Source organism: Podarcis muralis, chromosome 2, assembly GCF_964188315.1.
Source record: "Podarcis muralis chromosome 2, rPodMur119.hap1.1, whole genome shotgun sequence".
Taxonomy (NCBI): domain Eukaryota; kingdom Metazoa; phylum Chordata; class Lepidosauria; order Squamata; family Lacertidae; genus Podarcis; species Podarcis muralis.
In genome coordinates this window covers 97,696,340-97,719,756 of record NC_135656.1, presented here as the reverse complement: position 1 = coordinate 97,719,756, position 23,417 = coordinate 97,696,340, and the positions used below count along the sequence as shown (strand labels likewise).

Sequence of the window (23,417 nt, the reverse complement as noted above, 5' to 3'; positions counted from 1 at the left end):
AAAGCCCATAGTCAAAACATATTGGGTGCAATGGTGGGCAGCATTGCCAAAGTCTTTTTTTCCAGATGCCCGCCCCCTTAAAAAAATATTTGCCAAGCCCATGAAACTGAATGTGTGTCAGTTGCAGGTTTCCTGTACATATTTAAAAAGAAACTCTAATGTGGTTGAGAAGGGAAGCAGGACTAATGGGGACTGAGCATGCCCAGTAGCCACAGAAAAACATAAAAAGAAAAATGGAAAATTGGCCGTGGTGGAACGGCATGGTTGGAGGGAATGGCTGACAGAAACATTGCAGCCTTTTGTTGCAGGCCCCCTTTGCATTTCCTGTTAACATGTCCCTAGCGATGACAGCTGATTTTTTTTAAAAAAGCTCATGCAACAAAACAGGCTCCGGTCACATGGCAGGTACCAACTGTCATCACATAAGGACGCATGCAAAGAAATATTTGCCATGTGAAACTGGCCAGATTCTAAGAAAAATGAATCTCTCTCCCTCTAGCTCTCTTTTATGAAAGAGATGGAAAATTGGATCCAAGTTTGCAATGCAGATAGACCTCGCATTCTGAGCCACTAAAGCACAATGTGTCAGACGCCTTGCTTCCAGGTATCCTGTTGCACATCTCATCTGCATCTCCCCCAGCCCTTGAAAACAGGTGCAGCAAATCGCATGAATATTCGAGCTCCTTTCCTCCTGCTCTTTACTGCGCTCTTCTCACAAGAAGTTTTATCTGAATCATCCCATCCCCACCCCCCTCAAAAGCACACTAACTCCCAGAAAAGGCAATCCTGTTGACCTGCTGGCCGTGAATATGATGCAGTCCGAGCAGAAGAGGGAAGAGGAGGCCCCCATGCGCCACAGTTGCAAGGATTAGCCCTGAGGGTGACACAAACCATAATCTCTTATCATTTTTCACCTTCCCCGGTTATTACCGTCATCAGGCTTGCTTATCATTCCTGAATTACTCAGGGCACACAACATCCGAACGAGCGCTTTTATTTAAGCGGCTGAAAGTGATATGCCGAGAAGTAACCATTCATTTTCTGGCAAACATACTCTTTCATTTACAGTTCAGTCATAAAAGCCTAATTCAATTTAGGGCAAAGCGGGATATCATTTAAGGTCCATTGAATCCTGAAGGTCAGTATTCTTTCTACCACACACTCTTAAGATAAAGCCTAGTCTTCAGGAACTTAAAACTGCTTGGACATTTTAAAGTCGCATATTCATCCTGCAGAGCAAAAGGCTGGCGTTGCTTGGAGACAGGGCATGAGGAATACTGCCACCAACAGTTAGACCTGTACAGACCCACCTAACTGATAAGAAAATACACAGAACCTTTGGTCCTTTTCCCTTTGCTTGTCTTGTTTATCTGCTACTTCTTCCCAATGCTAGTGGAACCGCACTAAACCGCTGAGCCTCTTGGGCTTGCCGATCAGGTCGGCGGTTCCGTTGCTCTGCCCCAGCTCCTGCCAACCTAGCAGTTTGAAAGCACACCAGTGCAAGTAGATAAATAGATACCACTGCGGTGGGAAGGTAAACGGTGTTTCCATGCGCTCTGGCTTCCGTCACAGTGTTCCATTGCTCCAGAAGCAGTTTAGTCCTGCTGGCCACATGACCCAGAAAGCTGTCTGTGGACAAACGCCGGCTCCCTCGGCCTGAAAGCAAAATGAGCGCCACAACCCCATAGTTGCCTTTGACTGGACTTAACCGTCCAGGGGTCTTTTACCTTTTTACCTTACCCAACCCGAGGGATTTGGGGCTGCTGTTTTTCCATTCTGAGAAATAACATCCTAAAAATTAGATTTGTTACTGAGCTTTTTTAAAAAGATGCATGCAACTCCAACCCACCCACCCACCAAGACAAATTGTGCTTCTGCTCATGATTTCCTCTCCCTACAGGCACAAATTCTAGATATTAATCATGAAAACTTTTCTCCAGGCAGAGACTGTTACAATACGAAACACCTGCTGGCATTTATCAGTAAGTTGTAAGAGTTAGGTTCAACATTATCAAAATCCATTGCGGGGAGGGAGAAATAAGAGGCTAAGAGAACAATGAAACTTAAATATCCCTACAGGTAGCACCAGAAGCCTTCCAAAAGGAAGCCATAATCATAAGTGAAATTTCGGCACAGAGAACCGCAGGGTGCCTTCAGATGCCATCAAATCAGATTAAATAACAAGAGTAAGAAACAGGTCAGGTCTGTTATAGGTTTAAAGGAACACAATTAACCTTGACCTTCCCAAACGATTGTAGAATACAGGTGCAAGTGAAGGGTTAGGACACCGAGGTTACAATCCCATGCATTTTCAGGCAACTCCCACTGAATTTGGTGGAATGGTTTCAAAGTAGGCATGTGTCAGATTAAACTGCAAAGATACGTTTATTCGGGGGCCAGTCACTGGGATTTGCTCCTGAGTAAAGGTGAACATCTGACACCTAAGAATCAAGAATGACACTGAAGAATGTTAGAGAGAAGAAACCTCTGGTTTTATATTGGCTGTACATCACCCATTACTCCACCCACTTGTCCTTGACCACACCCACTGTTGACCTCCCACCCTGGCACGACTATCTTGTGACTACCAGAAGCTGGTCCAGCTTGGAATGTAGCCCCTAGGCTGAGACTAATCCCTCCACCCTTAATTCGCAAATTAATTTACTGTTGCGCCGCTTTAAAAGGTTCCGTTGTTGCCAGTCACTGTTTATAGTATTCTAGTCATCTTTGTCTCAGTCCCATCTTCCCATGTTTTGATATTGTAGGGGTTTTGTTTGACACCTTGCGTCTCGACTCGGGAGGGGGGAAAAAGTGGGGAATCTTAAAATAATAATAATAATCTCCAGCCTTTTCAAGACTGCCCTTTTCTAAGCCGAGCATCTGCCTGTCTCTTTTCAATGACAGGCAGTCAACACTGTTAAACAAGATAGGAATAACGCAGATGCAATGGAAGGTTGTTGAAGGGGGAGGTTTTTATTTTGCTCATTAAACTGTCTCGGAGACCTCCACGGACTTCAAGCAGGTGTCTGCCTAGGCAAAGATGCTCAACTGCCGGGTACAACTTGCAAACTTGGGACCCGCGGCTGGTTTCCCCAAGGATAAGTAAGTAGGACAAATGTGTTGGGTTTGTACTAATAAAAAATACTTGACGAGCATCTTCAGGTCTCCTTGTCACAACACAGAGAGACAGATTTAATCAAAGTGTCCGTCAAAGTGTCCAGGGAACTCAAAATTAGCAAAACCTTCAGATACCCTCCTTCCTTGTTTATTTGCCTGCACTGAACGTTCTGAGAAGGCATCTTATGTGTATGGTTCCTGCAGGAAAGCTCCATGTACAGACCAGATGACCCCCGGGGTCCCTTCCAATTCTACAACGCTATGAGACGGAGGTCTGTTTTTGGAGTGAGGCAAACAACGCCTGCTGCCAAGCACCAGCAGATCAGGCCTCGCTGGGCACGGGCGACATTATCAGTACAAAAGCCCCCTGACCTCCACCACTAAGTGCCCATTCTGCCCAGCCTACCAGAACTTGTGCCATGTTCACAGAGGCCAAGGAGTGTACAGGTAGTGCGGCTGCCTGGGACATTTTAAAATGTCACACGGCATTTTTGCCTTTAGGAGAGGTGACACCTACTTCTGGCCACACCCACCTGTTCCCAGATCATGGTGGGGGTTTATATAGACCCCATGTCAACACAGTGGGTCAATTAGATCAAGAGTGCGGAACTTTTGCTGGCCAGTGGGACAGATCTGACAGTGGGACCCCCTGTCAAATTTGACAAGTGGGGAAGCCCAGCCACCTGGCGTCACTATGCTGCCAGGCAATGCTGTACTTCGAAGCCCAGGTTGTGGGGCCTTCCAAATAGGCTGTTTGAAAGCCCTGTTGCAAACAGACCTGCACTGCTCCTTGATCCTCTGGTTTTCTAAGGTTTAAAGAGAGGCAGGGGGATGCTTGCAAACGGGCTTTCAAACAGCCCAGCACACTGCTCTTTGAACCTCCAGTTTTCAGAGGTTCAGGAAGCAGCATGGGGACTGAGAAGTGGTTTCCTCAAAAGATACTACTTCACCCTCCCGGTGCAAGGCAAGCTCATACCACCCATCAGTGTGCCTTGCTCCAGCAAAGGAACAATGGGAATCTCTCTTTAAGCTCCTGATTGGTTGGGGGGGGGAGAGATGTTTGAAGCCCTGCCCTCACCTGAAGGCATTATGACATCAGGTATAGGGCAGGTTATCCAAAGCAACCGGGGGAGACCTGGAAGACCTAGTCTGGCCTGTGGGCAGAGCTCCCCCACTCTTGATATAGATAGGCAAACTCTGACCCTCCAACTGTTTGGGACTATAATTCCCATCATCCCTGACCACTGGTCCTGTTAGCTAGGGATGATGGGAATTGTAGTCCCAAACATCTGGAGGGCTGGAGTTTGCCTATACCTGATATAGATGGTGTCATTTTCCCTACCTTGAGCTGCAAACTCACCAGCAGCAAGTTTCACAGGCAATTGCATAAAGCTACAATGGTATTTTAAAAAAATTGCCTGCTTTACTGTCATTGGGCCAAATATGCAGCAATGGTTTTGAAAGCCAGAAATGCATTATGAGGTTGCTTTTAAAAAGCACACACAGCCTCTGAACCACCTAATGCACAGCTTTACGGGGATTATGTTTGTGAAATTTTAATATGCAATGTCCAGCAGCCTTCATTCAAATGAGTTAATTTTCTTAACCCAGAAGTACAATATATTGGCTTCTGGCTTCAAAGCATTTAACTGGCAATGAGCATTTCTTTCTTTCTTTTAACGTAACTCGTATAAAGGCACTGAAAATATAGGTGTGTCTGAATTTCAGAATAAAGACGCACATCGAAGGAGCACTAAATGGAAATACAGCATCATCTTTCACCTAGATGCAACTGAACCAAACTCTGCGTGTCCCTGGAGGAGCTATCGTGCGAAAGGGCCCTAAAAATTCTATTATGGTTATTCATTTACTTTCCCTGAATCCTAAACAAATTGGAGCAAAGGGGGCTGTGAGTCACACGGGTTTTACAAGGATGTGTTCCTAAGATTGGTTCACGTGGTGCCTTTAAGTTTGGGGACCTTCTGGCATGGTTATGAAAGTGCATTACACGACTGGCCAACGTTGCCAATAAGTGCTTTAAACTTCACTACAGTGGTACCTCAGGGTAAGTACTTAATTCGTTCCGGAAGTCCGTACTTAACCTGAAACTGTACTTAACCTGAAGCACCACTTTAGCTAATGGGGCCTCCTGCTGCTGCCGCGCCTCCGGAGCACAATTTCTGTTCTCATCCTGAAGCAAAGTTCTTAACCTGAAGCAATATTTATGGGTTAACAGAGTCTGTAACCTGAAGTATATGTAACCTGAAGCGTATGTAACTCGAGGTACCACTTTACATGGAAGAGTTCCTTTTATGCCACTCCATACCTGCCCTGCCACTTGAGGTGGGAGACGATTTGTCTACCTGGGCTTCACCACAACCAAGCAACCTGTCCATCGAAGCTGGGCTGTGTCAACATTTCTTGGCATGGCTATTGTTCCCCTGTTATAATAAGAGAAAGAGCGGCCACTGTGTCCTAATGCAATTTCTGTGTTGGGAAACTCCTGGCTAACAGGCTTCAATTTGCTGGATCTTCCTGGCAATCATTTGGCATAATGACCCATTCGCCGTCTTGATCTCATAATGCTCGTAAGAACACTTACCAGATTCAGAGAGAGTAAAGCAAGGAGCCATTAGCAAGCCCTTCCCTCGAAATAATTTGCCACCAGAGGAAAGCCTTTCGAGGCTTGATGCCAAAGAAACAGATCACCCAGGGACCCAAATGCGGCGCATGAATCATCGGTACATAACAGGGGACCAAGCATTCTTCTTCAGCAAACACGATTACTGAGTGAAGGATTTGACACCAAGGATAATGAATTGTGAGAGAGGTTCTGCTTTGTGTCTGAACATAATCAGCACAACACAAGCTACAGGGAAGTTCTCCCAATTTTTTTCTCTCTCCCTCTCTCTCCTTCTCCAGTGAGACACACAGAGAGAAGCTTGCTTCCCTCCCAAGTCACTTAGAGGGTCTTCCGTGGTCCCAAATTCAAAACAAGAACAGGTTTCCAAACTGAAGACTGTGAAGGAGAGCTTACAAAAACGGTTTACTGACGTCAAAGGAACAACAACAACATTTCTTGTACCCCACCCATCTGACTGGGTTGCCCCTAGCCACGCTGGGAGACTTCCAACAGATCTGAAAATATAAAACATCAAACATTAAAAGCTTCTCGATACAGGGCTGCCTTCAAATGTCTTCTAAAAGTAAGATAGTTGCTTATTGCCTTGACATCTGATGGGAGGGCATTCCACAGAGTGGGCACTACTACTGAGAAGGCCCTGCGTCTGGTTCCCTGTAACTTCGCTTCTCACAGTGAGGGAACTGCCAGAAGGCCCTTGGAGCTACATGGGCTGTCTGGGCTGAACGATGCGGGTGGAGATTCAGGTATACGATTCAGGTATACAGTGCCGAAGCCATTTAGGGCTTTAAGGGTCAATATACTGGGAACCAGTTTTTCCCCCGGGGGTAGTCAAGAATATGCAGTCCTCGCACCTCTTTTAGTTGTTGTTAATAAGTGTGACACTGACCGTAACAACTTCATGGTGAGTACCAGCACTGCTGGGAACCAATGTAGACCTCTTAGGACCAGTGTTTTGTAGAATTCCAGAGGCATGTCTATGTGAGTCACGACGACAAACATTCTCCCACGGTGTGACGGCCCCTCAGCAACTGGTACTGAACACAGAGGCTCCATTTAACCACAATTGCACATCCATGGCATTCTACAATCCACTTCTAAACCCTCGGCCATCGCCGTGTCCTATGGTACCAAATTCCATCGCTTATACCAGTATTTCTCAAACTTGGGTCCCCAGCTGTCGTTGGACTACAACTCCCATCATCCCTGACCACTGGTCCTGCTAGCTAGGGATGATGGGAGTTGTAGTCCAACAACAGCCGGCGACCCAAGTTTGAGAAACACGGGCTTATCCGTTCCTTTGAAAAGTATTCCCCTTTCGTCTGCCCTTAATTGACAACCCATTAATTTGATTAGGTGGTGCAGAGGGAGAAAAGGGCCCCTTTATCCTCTTTCAAAACACCACAGGTTTTTTTGCAAACTTCTAGCACATCCTCCAAGCTGCAACCCCTAGCTCCACAACAATTTTATTTATTTACTGGATTTATATCACACCCTTCCTTCCCAAGGAGCCCACTCATCATCTTACATTAGAACCTGTGTAAACAATGAACCCACAATGGGATGTCGATAACATGTGCTTTTGTGCACAGTTGTTGAAAGTTTCTTTGATTTTGTCGCAAAAGAACAAAACAAAAAACAACCAACAAAACGACACTTGCAATTTAAATGTAGCATTCTCAGACAGGTATTTCAGAGGTGGGGCTCTGTGAGGGCAGGAGAGAAGGAATTATTTCTTGCCGTAAGGTACACGTGTTATTAAACTCTATTTTTCCCCTGGTCATTGCGAATCCTGTATCTGTTATTCCAGATACGTCAGAAAACCCAAAGCATTTTTAGTTTGTAAGAAATTATATAAAAGGGACAAGTAAAATTATGATTAACAACCTAGACAGTTTCATATGGTGTGATGCAGTTAACTGAAGAATGTTGCCTTTGAGAAAGTCTTTTCACTTGTATGTAGTAATTAGACACTGAATTAATTGAACATTTTTATCAACACATTTAGTATTTCACATACCCTTTTGAAAAGGCTTTGCAGTATTTGGAGAACAAAGAACATGCATTTTAAAGCACTAACCCTTACTTCTTTCAGCCTCTCCCTATCCAGAAACTTTTAAAAACTTAGTTACAATTGCAACATCCCTTTGCAAAATTGAAAGCTTGTGAGAGAATAGCCGAAGTATGCTTGGCTCCACAAAACAAACCATGTTTAAGCAGGAGAAAAGGCATTTTGAAGTTTTGGCATACAAATAAATAACAGAACTTGACAGCTTCTTTTATCCACAGCATTATTTACTGCTATTACTTTCAGCATGACTTAACTGGTTTCATCATACATGAGAACAAGATCATATTTACATACTAAGCCTTAAAAGCTACTTCTGTGTAAAGTCCAGTTTTAATTTTGGTTCCTGTCGTTGTGAGTGTTATTGGTTGCTGAGTTAATTGGTCGTGTTGATCGGTCATCGCTGCAGCAATTCGGCAGGCGATTTGCAGCTTCTGTTGGTGAGGGGACATACAAGAGGCGGGTTTTGCGGCATGTGTCCCCCGCCCCCCCAAAAAAGTTCAATAACCCTGGGTAAGCTCAACAACTTTGTGCCATCTCCCCCCATTTTCTTAAATTTGAGTCACCAAATCTGTCTTATACACAGAAAAGTACGGTAAGCATTTTTATTTAAATCCACGCTTGCCCTTTGCTTGAGCACTTTCTCCCAGGAAACCTGCTGTGTAGCTCTGCATGGGAACAAACAACAATTGAGTTTTCCAATCCACAAATGGATTGCCATTTGTTCCGATTTAGCACTAAAGAGTGGGTTTTCCAGGGCAAAGCAGTGGGGCAAAGGCAAAACTGCTTGGACCCATGCCTAGAAAGAACGGGGCAAGTGGAAAACAAGCAGATGAGACCTAAGGCATGTAGGATCTGTTTTAGCAGCTTGTTGCCAAAGTCTGGGTGCAGATAGACACCCTGTTATCATGGCCTTACACTGGAGACCACAGATGACCATTTTCCATAATGCATTCACAAAAGAATTTCTGACTGCCTTGGCTCTAGAAACAGGTTCTGTACATTACAGAAAGCACAGGTGAAAAAGAAAGGAGCCCTGGACAGTTAAGTCCAGTTGTATTCGACTATGGGGTGTGACACTCATCTCCGCTTTCAGGCCGAAGGACAGCAGACAGCTTTCCGGGTCATGCGGCTAGCATGACTAAATCGCTTCTGGTGCAACGGAACACTGACGGAAACCAGAGTGAACGGAAATGCAGTTTACCTTCCTGCTACAGTGGTACCTATTTATCTACTCACACTGGTATGCTTTCGAACTGCTAGGTTGACAGGAGCTGGGACAGAGCAACGGGAGCTCCCCCTCAATGTTCAAAATTAGCTAGGCGCCAGGAACATTTTGCACCAATCGTTCTGCCTGGACACTGAGGTCTTCCTCCGAGGGCCTTCTGGTGATTCCCTCACCGCGAGAAGTGAGGTTACAGGGAGTCAGGCAGAGGGCCTTCTCAGTAGTGGCGCCCGCCCTGTGGAACACCCTCCCTTCAGATGTCAAGGAAACAAACAACTATCTGACTTTGGAAGACATCTGAAGGCAGCCCTGTTTAGGGAGGTTTTTAATGTTTAATGTTTTGCTTTTACTATTCCGCTGGAAGCCGCCCAGAGTGGCTGAGAAACCCAGCCAGATGGGTGGGGTATAAATAATAAAATTATTATTCTGGTTGACCACTGTAAGAACAGGACGCAGGATTAGATGGGCCTTTGGCCTGATCCAGCAGGCTCTTATTATGTTCTTAGCTTTTCCAATCCTTTAGCACCCACAAAGATTCCCATTTTACCTATTATTAGTAGTAATAGTAGTAGTTTAATTTCTTGCCCACCCTTCACTCTCACATGCCGGGTCTGAACCACAACTGCCTATTCTCACTTCCAAATCCATCTATCACTATTCACTCACACACAATACTGGGTTAACTTGGGACCGATTTTAACCCAGGATAATACATTGTGCAACCTATAGTAAGAATTGGTCTATACAAAAGCAGGAAAAAAGTATTTGCAAGGCCGTAACATATTGATTCCCCTTGTATTATTTAAAGAACATACTTGTATATTACACAGAGATCATCTGTGTTCCATTAAAACAGCTAATGGCAGTTTTAATTGAAATAAAGCTCTCTCTGCAGTAAAGTAGCCTAAGATTGAATTGCAAGGAGGAGGATTTGACCTCAGAGAGTAAACTTGCAGCTGAAATTCTGATCACAAATAACTGCTACCCTAAAAACTATTAAAGACTAGTTTTAATCTCATTTGAAAACAATATTAGTATTACAGTTGATTCAGCATGAATATTCATTTTCTTCTCGTTAATTAGTAGAGAAAATAGATAAGGGCTTTGCTCAAAGGCCCTTTTATAACTAAAAATCTAAAATAGATTTAAAAAACAAAACCCAACAACCTGTGTTTATGAATGATATCAGAAACAATTAGTTCAAACGAAGCCAAATAACATTTTGGTAAAATGATATTAATAGGACTGCAGCCAATTAATTAGTAGCTCACTCAATTCATATATTTGTTGGTTAATTGGTGTGAGCAAAGACCAAATTTAAACAGTGAGGTTATCAATTAAGAGCACACACTCATTTAAAATATCTTATTTTGTTCAGGTGTGTTACTTTTCAAACAGTAGACTGACTGAGGAAATATTAATTAATTGTGTAAGCAACTGTAAAATGATCAGATTGTTTAGTTAAATCTGCATGAAACTGAATTTAAATGTCTTTTTTTCTTAAGCGCAAAGTCTCTCTGTTTCACAGCAAGCGTAAGAGGCACTACCCACAGCCTCATACAAAGGAGGGGATGCCTCCTATGAAAGCACTTGTCTGCAATACACTTGTATTAAAAAACATTATTTCTAAAACCTGCTGACCAATTAATAGCAAACGCCTGATTTCTTGATCAAAACATTGCAGCCCTAGTTACTATGCTTATGAGCTATGTAGCCCTGTACTGGTGTTTTTATATATGCCGGAAGCATCCCAGAATAGCTGGGGAAGCCCAGCCAGATGGGTGGGATATTATTATTATTATTATTATTATTATTATTATTATTATTATTATTATTAATGCCATTGAAGTTTGAAAATATCCAGCTTACTCTGCACATTTACCCAGCTCACAATTCACAAACACAGAGCGAGTTCCTTTGCCACTGGTCTCCTCCTCACAATCAAGTTAAGACTTCTGGGAACATACGCTTCTCTTTTGTTCCTGTGGGGTCTGCGTTCCAAAAACCAGGGGCATAAAAAAAAAACCCACCACTGCTGCTGTGCTGTTAGTTGCATATTCAGCCATTGCACAAACTGATTTCAACTTCTAACAATGCACATGTCCAGCGTTTGAAATTTGCCAGGCATCAGGTCCTTTTTTGCACTTACAGTGGAGGAAGAGGCAAGGGAACAGGTACCACTTCCAGGCAAAGCCATTATGGCAGCATCACATCATCATGGCCCCAACACAACATATTGTGGCCAAAAGCTGGACTAACTAAGAGAGATCTTATAGAGAACGAAAGCTTCAAAATACTGAAGTGAAAGATTCTGAAGCCATCATTCTTAATAAAAAAACAACACCAAATTTGCTTGAAGTGGAAATAAATACTCTGAGTTTAAACTCTCATTCAAGTTCACTACACAACTGGATCATGGCTTATGCTTGCTGCACATGCATGATGTATATAAAGCCTTTATGAGCAGAAAAAACCCACTATTTAGAAAAATGAAATGTGACATCATAATAATAATAAATTATTTATATCCCGCCCTCCCCAGCCGAAGCCGGGCTCAGAGTGGCTAACAACAGAATAATAATAATAATAATAATAATAATAATAATAATAATAATAATAATTTATTTATACCCCACCCATCTGGCTGAGTTTCCCCAGCCACTCTGGGCGGCTCCCAATCAAGTGTTAAAAACAGTACAGCGTTACATATTAAAAACTTCCCTGAACAATGATAAAACATTCTAAAATCATTTCATTATAAAATTAATTCAAAACAGATTAATGGCAACCATTGGGCCAGCAGGGGCAGTGGGGGGAAGAGGCTTCAGGATCGACGAACCAACTTTAAAAATTCACAAAACAAACCAATTTATAAGCCAATCGTAATGCAAGATGTCATGATGCACAACACAGCTATGTGGAAAGGAAAGGGGTGTTATGCAGTTGTCTAGACCAGTGTTTCCCAACCTTGGGCCTCCAGCTGTTTTTGGACTACAACTCCCATCATCCCTAGCTAGCAAGACCAGTGGTCAGGGATGATGGGAATTGTAGTTCAAAAACAGCTGGAGGCCCAAGGTTGGGAAACACTGGTCTAGACAACAATTTTTTCTCCCCACAGCATGCACAAAAGGAAAATGCTACCCGGTTTACAACAACAATCTGTATGTCTTAAGCATTTGCAGAGAGCATTCATAATTGGTGACCTAATTATGATTTGGGGAGGGCAGCTCAAGCATCACTAGAGGATAGAAAGGAAAATATTTTATTTTATTTTAAATAATCTTTATTAGTTTTTCGATTAGATACTCCACATACACATATTGTATTACATTTTACATTTATACTTGTTCTTCAGAACTGACTTCCCTCCTTTAGAAAGGGAAATGTTTCCTTCTAAACAGATTTTAGGTTCATTAAATGGTAATTTACCTTCCTTCAACATTTCAAGAAGACAGCTATGTTTGGGTTCTGGTAAGTATGCAAATATGTTTAAATGCAACTGACTGATCAGGTAAGAGACATGATTGAAAAGAAAAAAAGAAAAGCAAGATTTATTTATCGCTTCCATTTCAAAAATTTATATTCTACCCTTCAAGGGTCAATTGGGATTTCCAGGGCAATTTCAACCAGCTGACAGCTCCAGACATTAATCATTTTTATAATACGTTTAAAATGCAAAGACCTTGGCAATATTTTGCTTCTTGTCCATTCTTATATGAGGTTGCAATGTTATGCGTATTTATTTAGAAGTCCCGGTGAACAAAATAAGACTTGCTTCCAGGTAACGATTCAGAGGCTTGCACTGTAAAGGTTCTACCTTGACGGACGAGAAAACAAGAACAAATACCGGCAATGCGGAATCATGGCATCATAGAATCTTAGGAGTTGGAAGGGACCCCAAGGATCATCTAGTCCAACCCCTGCAATGCAGGAATCTCAGCTAAAGCATCCATGACAGATGGCCATCCAACCTCTGCTTAGAAACCTCCAAGGAAGGAGAGTCCACAACCTCCCGAGGGAGTCTGCGCTAAAAACCACGCCACCAGCATCATTTCTTATATTGTACCATTGATCCATCCTGCGAGGTACTGTCTACTCCAGGCACCCCCAAACTTGGCCCTCCAGATGTTTTGTGACTACAACCCCCATCATCCCTAGCTAACAGGACCAGTGGTCATGGGTGATGGGAACTGTAGTCCCAAAATATCTGGAGGGCCAAGTTTGGGGGTGCCTGGTCTACTCCGACTGGCAACAACTCTCCAAGGTTTCAGGCGGGGTTCTTTCCCAGCCCAGGAAAAGACACCAGGGCCTGAACCTGGGGCCTCCTGTCTACAAAGCAGATTTCTCTACAGTCCTTCACACCACTTGGGCATGAGAAGCTTCCATTTGTCCAGTAAAAGGTAAAGGTAAAGGGACCCCTGACCGTTAGGTCCAGCCGCAGACGACTCTGGGGTTGCAGCGCTAATCTCGTTTTATTGGCCAAGGGAGCCGGCGTACAGCTTCCGGGTCATGTGGCCAGCATGACTAAGCCACTTCTGGCGAACCAGAGCAGCGCACAGAAACGCTGTTTACCTTCCCACCGGAGCGGTACCTATTTATCTGCTTGCACTTTGACGTGCTTTCGAACTGCTAGGTTGGCAGGAGCAGGGACCAAGCAACAGGAACTCACCCCATCGCGGGAATTCGAACCACCGACTTTCTGATCGGCAAGCCCTAGGATCTGTGGTTTAACCCACAGCGCCACCCACATCCCTATTCGTCTAGTAAGCATCCCTAATTCATCTTCCAAACAGGGTAGGCTAAAGTGTGAAATGCTACTGTGGTAACTGGAAACATGGGACCCATCCAATGGCAAAAAGGAGGGGGGCAGGACAGAAAGAAAGAAACAGGGTAGTAGAGAGGGAAGCGGATGCCCCACACATCTTTGACTCTAGCCTCACCCACTGCCAGCATGTAGCCAACCCCCAAGGGAATGCAGTCATCTCCAAGTTTCCCTTCCTCTGCTAAAAGCATAGGAACCAATGAATTAGTAATTTGGAAAGGACAGGGAATGAATAATTGTGCTCCCCCTCATCCTCTTCAGACGTTCAGCATGAATTCACCTGGGGCAAATACCCAGCTGATACGTAATCACCATTAGGCTACCTTCCTTGCGTGTAAGGCTACCAACCTATTCCCACTCACCCCAGTGCCTGTTTACAGTGAATGCCTGAAGAGGGCTTCTGTGTTTTATCCTAAAAGGCAGCACGCAAATTCCAACATCATCATCATTATTATTATCATCATCATTATTATTATTATTATTATTATTATTATTATTATTATTATTATTATCCCATGTTTGGAAATCACTGTAGCTGGATGAAATAAAAAATTTTGGAGGACTGCGGAGCCCTAGACTGTGTACAGTGGTAACTCAGGTGACATACACTTCAGGTTACATACGCTTCAGGTTACAGACTCCGCTAACCCAGAAATAGTGCTTCAGGTTAAGAACTTTGCTTCAGGATGAGAACAGAAATCGGGCTCCGGCGCCGCCACAGCAGCAGGAAGCCCCAATTAGCTAAAGTGGAGCTTCAGGTTAAGAACAGTTTCAGGTTAAGTACAGACCTCCGGAACAAATTAAGTACTTAACCCGAGGTACCACTGTATAAGTTAACAGCAGCTCCAAGTTTCCATAACTAATAAACTGGACATCAAAACTAAAGAGGGGAACAGGGATCTTCTGGTCAACAATCTCTCGTTTTTAAAACAAAAACAAAAACAAACCACAGACATACACTGTAAAATAATTTCATGTGAAACAATATCGGCATCTTTAAATAGGAAATGATCAACAGAGAGCAGAAGGCTATATATTCTGGAGTGCCAGTGAGGGCACGCTCTGTATAATACCATGGTCTTATAGCAGAATATAATGCAGAGTAATAACGTCTGTAGTCATTTGGTACCAGCTGCTTTCAGGGACAACCTTGGCTCAGTAGACGGAGCTTCTCAATTAGCAAAGGAAGAGCCCTGATGCCACAGCTCACCTATGCGTGCAATGATCCAACCATGACGCTTCTTGTTTTCTGACAAAATGCAATGCTAAGAGCACACATGTCCTTAGGATTTAATGTACACCTGGGCTAGGAAGATTGTTAGACCTATAAGTCAATGAAGACCAATTAACAGCATTTGCGCCGCTCCAGGTGGTGCACAGTTTTCAGCATCCTTTCATCCCGCTAAATGTTTTTACTTTACCATATGTCATCAGTTATGCATAAAAACCAACAGCTAAATATCAGCTTTTTACCTCCAGCAGAACTGGAGTTATGTAGTGAAGGGTGGGTCACGTGTTTTAAGAAATCTAGCAGACGACGGCAAGAGGAAATATGGAGCAAACACACCTACGGACCATTGTGTACCCTTAGAGCAGGCGTCTTTGAGATATTGTAGTGCAATAGCACCTGGACCATTGTTGTAAGCATATACCAGACTTGCGACTAGATAATGTTGCAAGCATATTGTGGGAAGGGGATGGATCTGGCCAGCCACTCCTATGAAAACCATCTACCACAATGGAAGATCCACCATGAATTCACTAGGTACAGTCATGGGGAAAAGAAAGTGCACCCTCTTTGAATTCTGTGGTTTTACATAGGAAGTCATAATAACAATCACCTGTTCCTTAGCAGGTCTTAAAATTAGGTAAATACAACCTCAGATGAACAACAGCACATGACATATTACATCATGTCATGATTTATTTAACATAAATAAAGCCAAAACGGAAAGGCCATGTGTGAAAAACTAAGTACACCTTAGGATTCAATAGCTTGTTGAACCACCTTAAGCAGCAATAACTTGAAGTGATCGTTTTCTGTAGGACATCATCAGTCTCTCACATTGCTGTGGATGAATTTTGGCCCATTCTTCTTTACAACGTTGCTTCAGTTCATTGAGGTTTGCTGGCATTTGCTTATGCACAGCTCTCTTAAGGTCCCGCACAGCATTTCAACTGTGTTGAGGTCTGGACTTTGACTGGGCCATTGCAACACCTTGATTCTTTTTCAGCCATTCTGTTGTAGATTTGCTGGTGTGCTTGGGATCCTGGGGCATGACCCAATTTCAGCCAAGCTTCAGCTGTCGGGCAGATGGCCTCAGATTTGACTCTAAAATACTTTGGCATACAGAGTTTATGGTTGACTCAATGACTGCAAGGTTCCCAGGTCCTGTGGCTGCAAAACAAGCCCAAATCATCACCCTTCCACCAGTGTGCTTGACAGCTGGTATGAGGTGTTTGTGCTGATATGCTGTTTGGTTTTCACCAAACATGATGCTGTGCATTATGGCCAAACATCTCCACTTTGGTCTCATCTGTCCAAAGGACATTCTTCCAGAAGTCTTGTGGTTTGTTCAGATGAAGCTTTGCAAACCTAAGCAGTGCTGCCATGTTCTTTTGAGAGAGAAGAGGCTTTCTCCTGGCAAGCCTTTCAAACAAACCATACTTGTTATCTTTTTCTAACTGTACTGTCATAAACTTTTGACATTTAACATGCTGAGGCCTGTACAGCCTGAGATGTAACTCTTTGGAGGGGGGGTGTACGTGTGTGTGTATTTTGCAATTTCTCTGAGCATTGCACGGTCTGACCTTGGGGTGAATTGCTGAGACGTCCACTCCTGGGAAGATTGGCAACCGTCTTGAATGTTTTCCACTTTTGAATAATCTTCCTCACTGTAGAATGATAGACTTTACATTGGTTGAGAGATGGCCTTATAACCCTTCCCAGTTTCATGGGCAGCAGCAATTGCTTCTCTAAGAGCATTGTGTCGTCTTTCCTCCTTGGCACTGCGTTAAGACATACCTGAATGCTCCACACCACCAAACTGTTGAAACTTCAGCTTTCATAGAGGTGGGCACTCTTGCTGATGATCAATTAAGCAAGAGCATTTGATTAGCAGCACCTGTCTGCTTACTTAGCCTCTTAATTCCTATGGAAGCAGTAAGGGTGAACTTAGTTTTTCACACATGATTTCTCAATTTTGGCTTTATTTCTGTTAAATAAATCATGGCACTATGTAATATGTCAGGTGTCGTTGTTCATCTGAGGTTGTATTTACCTAATTTTAAAACCTGCTAAGGAACAGATTATTGTTATTATGTCTTCCTATGTAAAGCCACAGAATTCAAAGAGGGTGCACTTTCTTTTCACCATGATTGCAAAAAGGTAAAGGTAAAAGGACCCCTGACCATTAGGTCCAGTCGCGACCGACTCTGGGGTTGCGGCGCTCATCTCGCTTTATTGGCCAAGGGAGCCGGCGTACAGCTTCCGGGTCATGTGGCCAGCATGACTAAGCTGCTTCTGGCAAACCAGAGCAGCGCACGGAAACGCCGTTTACCTTCCCGCTGGAGTGGTACCTATTTATCTACTTGCACTTTGATGTGCTTTCGAACTGCTAGGTTGGCAGGAGCAGGGACCGAGCAACGGGAGCTCACCCCGTCGCTGGGATTCGAACTGCCGACCTTCTGATCGGCAAGCCCTAGGCTCTGTGGTTTAACCCACAGCGCCACCCATAATTGTAGCTTTTGACAAACTCTCTCACATATCCTCACACTTACGCAATATAGGCTAGATATGAACTGCCCCTTCCTGCAGGGTTACGGTTAGCATTACTGAGCTTATGCATGTTACGGTAAGTGCTTTAAGCTGCCTCACTGCTACTGTTATTCTGCTATGAAGTGTCAATTTAGGCACAGAGCCAGAGCTCACCAGGCCTCAGTCACAGAGTTTTATCTGTGATGTCAAGACACACCCTTAGAACATCAGAACTAATGAACTGAGGGTGCAAACTCCACGCAGCCACATTTATTCTGTTAAATGAAAACGCAAGAGGTCAGTGGGTGTGTGCCAAGGCCACATCTTAAAGGGCCACCCACTGTCAGGCACCCACTGGCAACCCACAGAGAGGGTCAATCGCCGACCTGAGGCCCCTAGGCCAGTTCCCCTATTTCTTGAAGGTAAAAGTGGCTGGCGGCAGGACCACCGTCACAGCCACAGCCCAAGGGAAATCACATTCCATGAGCTGCTCCGAAATATTATCAGGAAGAAAAATTAAAAACAAAAGGGAGCCCTGAAGTGGAAGAAGCATTAAGAGAGATCCAAAGGGATTGGGGTGGGGGAAGTACGAATGAAGATCATAGAATATGGTGACGCAAGACAGGAAGAGAGCTGTGATGTGGGGAGAGGGAAAATAAGAGAAAAATAAATAAAAAGGCCAGAACTCTGGGGGCAAGGACAGGAGTTGTTTACATGAGCTGCAATGGCAGAAGAGGATTTTTTAAAAAGGAAAGGTTGACTGTGAGGCCTGTGGGGCTCTGTTGGCTCCTAGGAACATTGGAAACTGCCTTGTTCCAAAAGTCTGAAATCAGTCCATTGAGTTCAGCATCATCTACCCTGACTAGCAGTCAGGAATCCCACTAGCCTCTCTCCCAGCTCTACCAGAAGATGCTGAGGCTTGAATCACAGGCCTTCTGCATGCAAAGCAGATGCCCCAGTACTGAGCTACGGCCCTCCTCAGAATAGCCCACCAGTACCAACCCCTGCCTAAACTGTGATACAGAAACAGTAGGTGCCGCCACCACAGATAAGAAGGCCTCTAAGGGCCTCGTTCTCTGCGCAGCGAAGGTGGCAGGGTGGTCAGTAGTTCTGTCTTCTATCCACACACTTATTAAACGGGCAGCAGAGGAGCCCGCTCTCTTTTCTAGCTACTGTGCAGTGACAGCTGAAACACTTCCTCCTCTTCATTTCCTTCAGAGAGCAAGCGTGAGTTCAAGGAAGCCACCAGCCTTTCTCAACCCGTAGGTCCCCAGATGTTGTTGAACTAAAACTCCCATCACCCCTAGCTAGCAAGGCCAGAGCTCAGGGATGATGGGAGTTGTAGTCCAACAACATCTGGGGACCAACAGGTTGAGAACCGCTGCTGGATGGTTTAGATCCTGCTGGAGCGAGCAAGCAGTTTCTCCTCCATCCACCCACCTGCCCTCTGGGCTGTGCAGCGGAAAGGGCCAGCACCACGGCATCTTAACGAAGTCCAAACCAACTGGATGGCAAGCTTATTAGCTGCAGCCTCCTGCACCGGATGAGCAAAAGGGAGCTACAGGGAGCTAAAATGCCTTATTTTTCCCATGGCACAGCAGAGCCAGACTAGCACCAGCGAAGCTGCAAAAAGGTCAACAAGTATTCCTTAAACCACCTAAACCAGGGCTTAGCTGAGATTGCCTGTATGAGCAAGGCAAAGGGAACTGCACCCACTAAGTGGCAGGATGAGGCTCCTTTACGGGAGTCAGGGGATGGACACGTTGCCAAGAATCTTTCAAAGTCTAGCCCTGGTTGGTGCGGTGTGGTTTGAAAGGCGAGGCATACAGTAACTGCCATTCAAATCATTGGGACTTGCTTCCGAGCATACACCCCTAGGATTGTGTATCAGAGCGAAAGGTTGCTGTTATGCGCTTCGAGTGTTTTGAGCATGAACAGAGTGCCTTTCCGTTATCACTGCGAACGGGTCCAGTAATATATATACATACTGTATATCAGCACAGGCTAAATAAGGAATTTAAACACGCTCCTAGAGGAAAAGGCCGAGAGGAAAGCCGAGCTCGCAGAACTGCCACCGGGATCCCTTGCCCAAGAACAGCAGCAGCAGCAGCACCCAAAGGAGACCCAGGGCAGTGAGGGAAAGCTCCGCCTAAGCCTGGCCAGCCGCTCCAACCCTCCGCCGGGACGCTGCGGCGCCAGGGCAAGAAAGCCGGAGACGCCGGGAGAGGCCGGGCGCACTCACCGGGCTGCGCCTCGCCAGCAGGGAAGCTCTGAGCAAAGCCAAGTCCCGCAGCGCTGTCCCAGCCTGGCTTGCCATGGGAGACGCCATCTTAAGTCGAGCCACACGTGGGCAGCGAGGAGGGGCGGCCGCCTGAGCGGAGACAGCCCAGGGGGCGGCCCCGGCGAGGAGGGCGAGGAGGCGGAGGCGGAGGCGGGCGGGCGGGCAAAGGAAAGCGCCAGCGCTGCCCGCGCGCCGTGGCGGAGGCGTCTGCTTGAGGGGAAATGCGCCCTCGCAGACCTTGGGGACCGCTGCTTGGGGACGGGCTAGTGCACCTCTTTCCGAGAGGAGAAAGAAGCGGGGAGCGGCTTGCCTTCGTCCGCTTCCATCCGCCGGCCCGCGGCGACCTTTGAGCTACTCCAGTGGCCCCGAAAAGCGCCTAATTAATGCCACGGCGACCGGTTGCACCGCCTCGCCGTGCTTCCCCGGCGCGTAAAAAGGCACCCGCGCGCCATGTCCAGATTCAGGCGCCCGGGCAATTCTATGCTGCTTTGAAAGAAGCCCACTGGCGTGCCTAAGGTGGGGCTGAAGTGGTGCAGCTGTACATACATGGGGCTGATCTGCACAGGACACCTTGCTGCTGCCGGAGTGATGCTCCTGTGCCCCCATTTATGTGGGAGAGAGTCCCAATGAAATCGAGCCGATTTCCTTAAAGCTGGCCCGGAGTCCCGGGACAGTTGAGATGTTTTGGTAGAAGCGCGGCTACAACCCACGATACAACTGCTGCCGCTGCCTCTTCTTCTTCTTCATTTCTATACCGCTTTATATTTTAAAGGAAAAATCTCAAAAGCGGTTTACAACACATTAAAACATCCAACAAGACAATCCATAATAAAAGAAATTCAAGCTCCAGGGGAAATTTTTCAGATCCTCCTCTTCCCCATATTATTATTATGATTATTTATTCAGTTTGTCATTCGAACATCACAGGACGATTCAGAGGACACAAATCCAAAATGAGAACACAAAATACATGATACAAGAGAGTCAAACCAATAACCTCCCTCCCACAATCACGTTTAAAAGGCCATAGAGAGTTCGAAGGCCGAGTTATAAAGAAACATTTTTGCCTGGTGCCTAAAAGAGATGCAATGAAGGATCCAGATGAACAGGGACAGCATTCCACAAGACTTTGTAAGAAGAGGGCAGCAGGCAGCTTTGGGCGGCAAGGATGACTTTTCCTATTTCAAACATTAGAGCCACTTTGCACATGACGTTTTCCTCATTATCTCTGACAAATCTCCCATGTGAATTGGCTGTGGCTTGTGAAGTATCCCAGAGCATGGGGGTCAATGCATCGACTTCATATGTGTAGTGACCCTTGTATAACACTTTTATTACAAGCATCCCAGACCCCTTAAAATTAATCACCCATGAAGACCTTTTAACCAGGATGGCTATTAAAAAAGAGTAATGAGCAGGTGCATGTTCCACCCTTTTAATACGTACTTATTGGTGCAATGGGGGTTCCAGTCTGTGCTCACTATTGTAACAACAACAACAACTCTCAAGAGGTTCTGATTGCAAATTTTCCATGGCCATCTGGCTGACCAATAAAGAACGGGATGCTGGACTAGATTCTGTAACCTGAAGCCATATGTAACCCAAGGTACCATGGTACAAGGTACCACTGTCAGTGCATGCTGATGCTAAAATAGCCTGTTCATTCCCAATATCTTTTATGTAGGTCCTTTTCTGATTTGTTCAAGATGAATGCCATGCCCAGCGCTTGGGTGGTGAGTGCTCAGCAGGTCAAGGAATGTTGTTTATCATTAACCTTTTATTTAAGCATAAAAAAAACACTATTTAACAAATACAAACTCATTTTAACCACCAGGGCTGCATGGAGCTTTCAAAGGAAATAAATAAATAAATGCCCTGAATATCATTTGAGCTCCTGCTGGTACATGTCAAGAATAAAACAGCTATTACAGCAGTGAAAAAAAGAACATTTATGGCTTCGTGTGGTTGTTGTTGGTTTTTTTTAATGGATAACAGATTCTAATTTAGAATGAAATAGACCAAGAGTAAATTCACCTTCACTCATTTCACAATGTTGTTGGTCCCCATTGACTTAAGTGGGAATTCTTCAAGCAAAAAGGAAAAAAAAAGGGGGGGAGGCGAGGAATCATCTTTCAGATTTTTCTCACTGAGAAAAACAAATGACTGATTTGTTTTGACACTAATTTATTTTATTATTTGCACCTACAGACTGCCCTTCACCGAACGGTCCTGGCATAAATAAACTGTTTAAACCCATAAGGTAAATTACCGTATTGGCCCACATATAAGCCACACCCAAATATAATCAGCTTATATTTACAATTCGGGGGGGGGGGAGCCGCTCCGTTAAAATTCTGCAGGCACTCACACCCGTTCGGTTTTACCGTTTGTCTGTTTCAGCAGCAATATCGTAAAAGCCCATTTTTGTAAGGTTGCGAATTTAAGCCACACTTTAACTTTTCCCAGTCGGAATTTGGGGGGGTGGGGTGAGGCTTATATTCAGGCCAATGTGGAAACTCATTCCTTGGCAATTTCCAAAAAGAGTCTGAGGAAGTATCTGCATCAGAGTCAGTGTGATGTGGTGGTTAGAGTATAGAACTAAGACCTGTGAGAACAGGGTTCAAACTCGTCAGCCATGATGCTGACTGGATAACCTTGAGACAGGTACTGCCTTTCAGCCTAACCTACCACACAGGGCTGTTTTGAGGAGTAATGAGCAAAGGGAGAAGAAGAGCTTGGATTTGATATCCCGTTTTATCACTAACTGAAGGAGTCTCAAAGCGGCTAACATTCTCCTTTCCCTTCCTCCCCCACAACAAACACTCTGTGAGGTGAGTGGGGCTGAGAGACTTCAGAGAAGGGTGACTGGCCCAAGGTCACCCAGAAGCTGCATGTGGAGGAGCGGAGACGCGAACCCGGTTCACCAGATTACGAGTCCACCGCTCTTAACCACTACACCACACTGGCTTACCCCATGAAGAACCATGCTTACCCCCCTGATCTTTTTGGAGAAAAAAAGGTGGGACATAAATTCAACCAATCAATAAGTATATGGTGACTTGCTGTTTATTATTTAGTGCTCAGTGCCAAAATAGGCTTCTAAAGGGTTTGGCTAGTATAAAAAAACCAGGTACACCAATGTTTAGGGATAGATAATGAGCTGGTTTGGAGCAGGGGATGAGCAGCACCCACTGTTGAGGGCCAAGTCCTTTTGGCAGTAATTTGGGGGTGATGCATACTGGAGCCAAAGGCAAAAGACTTCGGGATTGTTCAATATAGATTGACTCAATCCTCTGAACCCAAGAGGATTTGACAGGGTTACTCTCAGAATAGTTACACTACTTTCAAATAAGTAGCAGTGGTGGGGCAGTGCTGCAACTCACCTGAACTCTTCTCTGCTGGTCACGTTACCAGGAGGTAGAGAGGGGCAGTAGGGTCGGGGTTGACAAATGCAAATGAGGTCCAGTGCTGAGGGCCTTCTGGCAGTTCCCTCACTGCAAGAAGCC

The 23,417-nt window shown here is 44.9% G+C and overlaps 1 protein-coding gene across 2 annotated transcripts in view; it reads right to left on the bottom strand.

Annotated features, from left to right (window-relative positions):
- SUCLG2 (succinate-CoA ligase GDP-forming subunit beta) overlaps positions 1-20,024 on the bottom strand; it is a 220,217-nt gene extending 200,193 nt beyond the window's left edge. For both annotated transcript variants that reach the window (XM_028719446.2, XM_077925056.1), the window contains exon 1: positions 19,873-20,024. In XM_028719446.2, coding sequence (XP_028575279.2) covers positions 19,873-19,959 — 87 coding nt within the window. In that variant the 5' untranslated portion in view covers positions 19,960-20,024. The remainder of the gene's footprint in view (positions 1-19,872) is intronic.
- Positions 20,025-23,417: the final 3,393 nt, after the last annotated feature.